General features: G+C 36.5%; 1 protein-coding gene across 1 annotated transcript in view; it reads left to right on the top strand.

Moving 5' to 3' along the window:
* The window catches only part of LOC135211108 (uncharacterized), a 33,454-nt gene extending 26,122 nt beyond the window's left edge, over window positions 1-7,332 (top strand). The window contains exon 2 of the mRNA XM_064244200.1: window positions 3,198-7,332. Coding sequence (XP_064100270.1) covers window positions 3,198-3,824 — 627 coding nt within the window. The 3' untranslated portion in view covers window positions 3,825-7,332. The remainder of the gene's footprint in view (window positions 1-3,197) is intronic.
* The last annotated feature ends 1,850 nt before the right edge of the window (window positions 7,333-9,182 follow it).

Raw genomic sequence — 9,182 nt, 5'->3', positions numbered from 1 at the left:
GGATACAATAGGGAATTCTGTTTATATATATATATATAATATATATATATATATATATATATATATATATATATATTATATATACATATATATATACATGTAATACATATATATATCATATGTATATTATATATATATATATACGTATATAAATATATATATATATATACTTTTATATATATATATGTATATATATATATATATATATATATATATATATATATATATGTATATACATATATATGCACGTATGTACGTATATATACCCACAGAATTTTCTATTGTATCCCAACGTGTTCGTGCGGTAGCGAAAAATCCAAAATTGTAGTCAATAAGAAAAATTCCCAGGGCATCTAAAGACCACGAATAAGTCGAATTAGAGGACTGGCATCGTCCTTCTTTTCTCCGAAACCATATGAGCTTCGGAGGAGATAACAGTAGTTGTAACAACTTAATAAATCATAAAGGATTTGCTGCATGCCCATTTCTGGTTTCTTGGTGGTCATGGCTCCTTAAAGAAGGGTTGGAAGACTTTCTTTTTACGTAATTTGGTTCCTAACGCTGGTGTCTCTTCTTCTTTATTATGTGTGAGGTTTAATCTTCTCTTAGTGTGGTCTTATTGTTTCCTTTCTTCTGGTTACAGGAACAATAAAGCTGGTTCTCTGACGGGACATACTCAATCTTACATGCTACCTTCAAGAATGAGAATACGGAAAGCGGATGTCATTCTTCTGTGTAGAATGATACGATTCACCAATTTCCTTTTGTTAGTTCATGTGTTGAGCCTAATTTCCCATGCTCCCTCGGTTGAATTGCTGACCACTTTCTGTTAATCTTTTTTTATTGTTTCCTTTAGTTGAAGTGTTCTCTGCTAACTGCGAATCTCTTTCCAGCTGAAATCCTCTTTTGTTTGTTTGTTTGTTTGTATGGTGCTTTTACGTTGCATGGAACCAGTGGTTATTCAGCAACGGGACCAACGGGTTTACGTGACTTCCGAACCATGTCGAGAGTGAACTTCTATCACCAGAAATACACATCTCTCATTCCTCAATGGAATGGCCGAGAATCGAACCCGCGACCACCGAGGTGGAACGCAAACACCATATCAACCACGCCACTGAGGCGCTTGAAATCCCCTTTTGTTTGTTCGTTGTGTTTGTTGTAGCAACCACCATTTTTGTTACAGTGATCGCTATTTCTAGTACTTGTTGCATCGTCTGTCTTTTTAACTTAAGTGACATCACCTTTATTTTTACTTTAACAGCCTCTTCATTTACAGTCTTCATTTGAGCTGATTTTGCGTTTTGTCATCTCTGTCTTTTTGACTGAAGTGCTCCTCATTACAGCATCAGTCTTTCTATTCATTTCCTCGTGTCTATTATCCCCCTGGCTGAGGTACTCTGCATTTTCTGGCTGTTGTATTACTTTCATCAATTTTCGTCAGTCATTGCAGCTTTCTGTTAGTCAAGTATCCTCCACAATCTTTTTTTTTATATAAGAATTATTTCCTTCCGTTTCTCTCTCTCTCTCTCTCTCTCTCTCTCTCTCTCTCTCTCTCTCTCTCTCTCTCTCTCTCTCGGGATGAAGGGTTCTCTGTTTATTCTAGATATTAGAGGCACTATATTTTCAGCTGAAGTGGTCTTCACCTCTTTCTTTAGTGCAGGTGCTGTCAATTATAACAAAAGTGCTCTACACATGTGATTGTAATATCTATTAGTTCATCTTACTGGTGTGGCCTATGTGTCCTTGACAGTGTATAGCGCCCTATTTGGGGCTGAAGTGTTTATCCACTTTTATTATTTTTGCTGAAGTGCTCCTCTTCTTATACTTCTTTCACTTATGATTATGTATAGTTGTGACTAAAGTTATCATTTCACTTGCTTATTTCAACCTACTCTGTTCTCATTTGGGGTACGGTACTCGCTGGTTACTCTGTGTTTTGAGAAGTCATGAATGAAGGGTAAGAGGGAATTAATTTGATTAATGATCCAGAAGGTGTTGAACAACTGAATGTGCTAATGAATGAATTCACAGTTGTTGACGTGACATCAATAAAATGAATCTTCAGATATGGTGAAACATCAGGTTATGAAGGAATCACTGTGGAGGAATTACTGTGGAGGAATCACTGTGGAGATGACTATGGCTGAAATAGAAGTAACACATCTTAAGTAATTCGTTACTTTGCAGAGCGCCTGAGAATTGGGAGTTGGAAGTCATAGCCAAGGTACCAAGAAAACTGACCTATGTAAATGTGGTAAATATAGAGGCATTACACATACGTCGGTTGTCATGAAAATGCTCTAGAGTCAATGCGTATTCACAACAGGCTGGGGAAAGAAATTACATTTATGAAATATTTATTTTAAGGTGTATCATGCCGAAGCAAAAGGAACCTAAAAATACCTCGCTAATGGTTTTCGTTGATTAAGAAAAGGTATTAGGCAGCGTCCACAGACAAATTACAGTGGAATTCTGTGGAAGACGTAAACATAATTAGAATTATTCGTGAACGAAGAAGTCTTGCCAGATGAATTTGCAGTAAATAGCCTGGCACTACAAGGGAATATTATTTTTACTTTTCTGTTTGACCTTCTCATAGATTTTTTAAGGAAAATACTAGTCGGAGAGTAGCAACAGAAACTTGATTGAAGTAGTGAAGACGTAGTATGCACAAATGAATGAAATAAAATTAGGTAAGGAAAAGACTTAATGAAGCTTAATCTTTCAAATATTTAGGAATAATGATATCTAGTCTAGGTTCTCTTGAGTTGCAATTTAGGGCAAGACAAAAAAAGCCAAATCAAGCAAGGGAATAAATTTGGAAATCAGAGCGATTAAGATTTTACTCGAAAGTAAGATCATCCAGGTTTACATTTAAGAATACAAGTATATGAAATGTATTGCAAGTCTGTATTTCTTCCTATATGTATATGTAAAAATAGTATATGCATAGTTTGTGTGTGTATGAGCTTGTGCGTGTGAACGCTGGCATGTGTGTCTAGAATAATATTTTTCAAGTTTTTCAACAAAAATAGTGTGTATACATGACACATGTACCGACTCAATTCTGTCTTTTATTTTTAATCTCCTTAGCATTCAGGAAATGTGCACTTGTAGAAGATTTAGACTGCATGTGCACCCTTCAATTATGCAACTATAAGTAGTGTACTAATCTTTTCATTTCTCTCTTCCAGGGAAAAAGCTTCCAAGAACTGTGTCGAGACATGCAGGCTTTCCCGATAGTTTACCAGCACTCCATTGCTTTTGAAATACCGACAGACAGCTATTACCATTCACCCAACAGCGAGAATATCCAGAGGGATATTTGCCAGGCGCTGGAACGTCAAATGCATGTTCCAGACTACTTGAAAGGCTTGCAGTATTTGTCTGAAAGGGTGATTCTCTTAACTCTAGACTCCAGTACTGAATACCCAGAGTATTTCAAAATTCTGCTAATTCAGTATTTCCACAACAAGTTTTGTGAGTCAGGCAAAGTCGTCAAGATATTCCATCCAAAACTGGTGGGTCACTCGAAGGTCGAAGCCTTGGTCACTGGAATACCGCTTCCAGTGGCCGAGTCGGTGTTTCTGGACATCCAGAAGCAGATCCCTCGGAAGTTTCCTTATCTCATCGACGTCAAGGCCAAATTCATCAAGATGAAGGACCACGGCACGAATGCCGGTGACATCTTGATGCAAGCAAACACGGACGATCTTATACAGGTTCACTGTGATCTCTGCCCTGGAAAACCACTCTCTTTCCAGGGGCACAAAGGTAATATCAGGTACAGGTCTTCAGACCAGATTAAAAAACTGTCATGACTCGAAAGATTTCTTGCTTTTTGTAACCAACAGAAATCTCGTACCATGATTCTCAGCGCGTACTTCTTTAGGTCTAATTTACCTCCCCTTACTCATCGTTGCCATCCGAAAAGTTTATACGGTGATTATATCAGAATTTACTTTTACTTTTCTGAACGCAAAAGGTGACTGTTTTCATGTTTGTTAAACATGTCACATTCTGACAACATTTTCCCTGGAGGTATTTAACATATGCTAAACTGTTTTAGGAAAGGCATTAAAGGCGAATTAACTGTGTTGAAATACCCTTCTTTTTGCATTATTATTACTCTATCAATCAATAGAGTTCAGTTGCAATTCATTTTGAATTGAAAGCACCGAAGTCAGTGTTCACATCTGTAGTTGTGAGATCAGAAGAAAATCATTAGTCAGTATCAGATACACTATATAATAACTATGCATCGAAATAATAGTTATTACTGATATAACAGACCTGTACGTATGACCGGGAAATGATAGCCTGATCTATGTTTACCCATTCAAAACAGTCATCGACATATTGGAGGCGAGAGACGGACATATACCGACATAGATATGACAGTTATATTTTGCAGTTAAGCGTTGATGTATGCCAACGCGTGAACAGTGCAACATTGTTACTTTTTCATAATAAATCTTATAATAAAGATCAGAGGATGAATAGCCAGAGTGTTACTTTAGTGGCATCACTGTTTTTCACTTAGTATGAAACACGAGCGAGATATGCTTCTTCATGCGTGCACAAAGAGCATTTAGGAAGGTAGTCCGTAACCACATGAGCCAAGCAATAGTGTCACATAGGAGATTTCACTGTCTGTGTGCCTTTGCAAATCAGCCATTAAATTACCCGGCAACAAACAAAATGGGATTAATGAGAATCCTTTTATCTAAGTGTATTTCTGACAACTCCTTTTCGCAGTTGACCTTTGCTTTGGTAGTCTTTGTTAGACAGATATGTTTTGCTCTTTTGATTGGCAACAAAACCGACATCTACGATGCCTTAAAGCATCAGGAAGATCTGGTAACTCTCCTTAAAGTTGGGGGGCTTTTTAACCTCACTTAGTCGCTCAGCTGCATTTTTATCTTCTGCATTTTCTTTGTTGATCATTTCTGATAATTCGTGCAGCTTTTCGAAGGGTTGGTGAGCCCTTTTCCCAGTATGTTATCCCAATCAATTCCGGCACAGCTTTCCTGCTGTTCGTTGCCAATCCTATTTCTCGCTTCCACTGGCACGTGCCCTCAGAGTATATGTCCACAATAAGGAAAGTGGATCAACAGATTCTCACACATTTCCGTAGCTCACCGCGTTAAAAAAAAAAAAAAAAAAAAAAAAAAAAAATGGCCAGCCAATCTCCATTTAACTTTTATTTTTGTTTATCAAGAAGTTTCTGCGATGCAAATATTTTTGCAATGTGTAGATTTCCTACAAATCAGACGGCAAGTAGATGATCCAGCACAGTTAGTGATGCCATATTGCTAAATAGTTTACAGTGTAGTTCTGAACATTTACCCGACCCTAAAGTGACAGTACGCATTGAATGTGGCATTCATTAGCAAGTCCAGTTACGCTCGCTCATACAATTTATTTTTTGTGGTGGAAAAGGCTTGTATATATTAAACCATGCATTTCAGAAATCAGTAATCTCATTATTATAATAATTGTGACAAAATTGAGATTTTACAATCACACTATTTAATAAAGAAATAATGGTAGCAAAACTCACGATTAAGTAAAAAATAATTTTCGATTAATATTACATTAAGATATACAAAAATGGATATCACCCTTTGCCACGTGAACCGTGCATCTATAGCCAGTTTTATAGTACATAAAAAAGTGAGAGTTCAATTTTGGTGAACATAATTAAACATTGCTTCAGTTCATTTTGAAGGTGGTGATTATCAAATAAAAAAAAAAATACATAACAGACATATAAAGTTTAAAATGACCGTGATTAAAAAGAGACCTAACTTCGCTTAACGTAAGATTCATGCTAACATGTACCAGTTAGAGCCAAGGAAAAATCCATTAAGTCTGTAAGCTCATGCATCGTGTATGCTCACAGACACGCGAGAATGCAGCAAGATGAAATTTTGTCCACAGCCATTGGTGGTGGGAAAGAAACGGACGTCCGATCGATCAAGAAAGGAATTTCTGTTATACTTGACAAGGAGACAGGTGCTGCATAGCTATTGATGAAAATGATGAACTCATTCTCAGCTTAGTGCAGTGATCAAAGCTATAAATACAGAAGATTTCTAAGTAATATCCGTTTATGGAAACCATTATTTACACTCGGAGGATGTAGCCTGTAAAATTCTCTAAAAAAGGAATCTCAAAATGCAGGACGAAGCTTAGATGAAAATTCAGATATTATTTTAGTAGAACACTTCAGCAGAAAGCTCACAGAGGCCCGTGCCCATCATTTGGCCCAACTTGGATAATAGGGTTGGTTTCAAAAGAGTACCCCCTTCCCTCATCCCACTTCACCCTTCCCTTTGTAACTTGTAATAGTAATAAATGAACTCTACGGGTTTATCATACCGCATTTCATGCACTTGAGACCATAGAACTGTAATTTTAAAAAAGCTTTTCAGTCACCACAGTAATACCTGGGTAAAAGGAACATACAGCACAATAACATATGGATAAAAAAGACAGCCACCACAATAATATCTGCATAAAAGGGACGGTCACCACAGTAATACCTGTATAAAAGGGACAGACATCACAGTAATGCCTCTTTAAAGTTGACAGACACCACAGTAATAACTGGATAAAAGAGACAGTCACCACAGTAATACCTGCATAAAAGGACAGATAGTACTATGCTACCTGGTTAACGGTATCAGACAGCTCAGTAATATCTGGATGAAAAGAACAGTCACCACAGTAATACCTAGATATACTTTTCAGTCACCACAGTAATACCTCGATGAAAGGCATAGACAGCGCAGTAATATTTGAATAAAAGGGGCAGTCACCACAGTGATAAATGGATAAAAGTGACTGACAGCACAGTAATATTTGGTTAAAGGTGTCTGACAGCACATTAATGGCCTAGTAAAAGTGACAGTCACAATAGTAATACCTGGATAAAAGGGACAGTCACCACAGTAATTCCTGGATAAAAGGTGCAGCCATCACAGTAATATCTGGATGAAAGGGACAGACAGAAAAGTAATACCTAAATAAAAGGGACAATCACAGCAGTAATTTCTTGATAACAGGGACAGTCATAACACTAATACCTGTCTAATAGGGACAGCCACAACAGTAATAGCTGTCAGTTCACCCATGACTGCTCAAAGGGTGAACGTTCATGGAAAAAGTAGTTTTATCAGTCGGACCATCAACATAGACCACTCCCCTTCTTCCTATTTCCATCTCTCCCCCATCCTTCCCCCTCCTCCTCCCCCCTTTTCCCTTTCCACTTTTCCTCCCCCTATACATAGACTGTCATTCAAAGTTTCCCCGGGCAGCGCTGGGTTGGTGAGATATATATATATATATATATATATATATATATATATTATATATATATATATATATCTATATATATATATATATTATATATATATATCATATATATATATATATTATATATATATATATATAATGAGTCTGTACTCTATACTTGGTGCGACCAGGCTTGAATTAAGTGTAATCCTTAGTCATACAAGTTTCTCATTTAAAATCAACCGAAGAAGTCAGACCAACGCAAGTGTAGAGTTAGAATATCACAGGTGTTCAGAAATTCTCTCAGCATTTCCTGTACAAAGTAGTATTTCATTCATGGATTCATCCAGAAGGATAAATTAATCGTAAACATTTACATTTACAATAAAGACTAGAAATTGGACAATAATCACCTGAACTTTAGCTACAATTTGGTATGATCGTCACTTTTTCGAAATTAGAATTTTTAGATGAAACTGCATTTTTGTAGCTCTTTTACATAATGAGAAAGGCTCTACAGAATTCCAATATCGCCAGACTTGAATGTAAGCGTATTCACGAATGTAATGAAACAGAATTATAAAAATACTACACGAATGTAAATTTAGTATAAAGTCTCTTAAGAACTCTTCAGAAATAAACGCTGGTGTGGAATTTCCCGGAGGAACATTATAATAGACTAGGTCGTAGATACCTCAGGGTCACCAAGAGAAAATTGGTTAATTTATGCCGTATCAAGGTGCAGGCAATCGTGATATTCTTGTTATTAATCTTAGTTTAGAGTCGGTAGTCGTACATTAAAATCTTTTATGATCATCATCTCTTCTGACCCAGCGCGACGTAAAAGGCTCCTGGGAAATTCCGCCACACGAGTCTTCCCTGTGTTTTAGCTTCCACAAATCTCCACTCATCTGTTTCTTTTCTCGTAGTTTTTATCCGAGACGCTCCAGGTTATCGAACTCTTCTAGTGCCCCGCTGACGCTATCACGTACTATGTAGTCTTCCAGGTGCTACGTGAAAAATATAGAAATCCTAAAAAAAAAAAAATGATAATAAAAATAAATAAATAAAAAAAGAGATGTTTTTTTTCAGAAATAACCGAAATATCGCTATGCGAGTTCCCTGATTTATATTGATGGGTATGTCAATCAACCACGTTATCACCTTTCCTTCCTGGCTAATTTTCCCGGCATACGTTTTTGCTAGTTTTATTTTTCGTTTTTTTCATAAGTATAATTTCTATGGTTTACCCATCGAATTTACTTCGTAACAGCACCAGTCATAAACTTTCTACACAAATGTTTGGTGTGGTACAACATAGTAGAATAAATATTTGTGCAACTGATAAAACGCATATAGAAAAATGCTTTTCAAGCAAGAAATACACATTGCATAGATATTCGGGCAGCATCTTAATTCATCCAAGATTATAAGCTCAAAATCCGTTGGCTTGAGTCAGCTGCGGAAACCTGTGATGACTTTTGCTTCTAGTATTTACAATTCCCAGAATATACTTGTATTAACTTCAGAAGTAATATAATTACCATTACTTTGTCATCACTAGTTTTTATTATAATAAATTGTAGAATTTTCAGTTTAATATGAAAGGGGCTAAACAGCCGACCAGAACGCTATAATTTCATTTCAAATATCTCCAGTTTCTTACTTTTTTTATTTTTATCCCAAATCCAATAAAGTATTACTGACAGGCGGACGGTTCAAAGAGCATAATAACCTTTTGTGCTTCCCACCGATGATACGAAAATATATTTTGAATCTCTCTCTCTCTTTCTCTCTCTCTCTCTCTCTCTCTCTTTGAACCTCTGAAGGCGGATGCTATCATCACCCTTCTTGAGCTTATAAGTTAAAGATAAATAAAG

Source organism: Macrobrachium nipponense, chromosome 4, assembly GCF_015104395.2.
Source record: "Macrobrachium nipponense isolate FS-2020 chromosome 4, ASM1510439v2, whole genome shotgun sequence".
Lineage (NCBI taxonomy): Eukaryota > Metazoa > Arthropoda > Malacostraca > Decapoda > Palaemonidae > Macrobrachium > Macrobrachium nipponense.
Note: the sequence above shows the minus strand (reverse complement) of the source record. Positions and strands in the feature narration are given on the sequence as shown.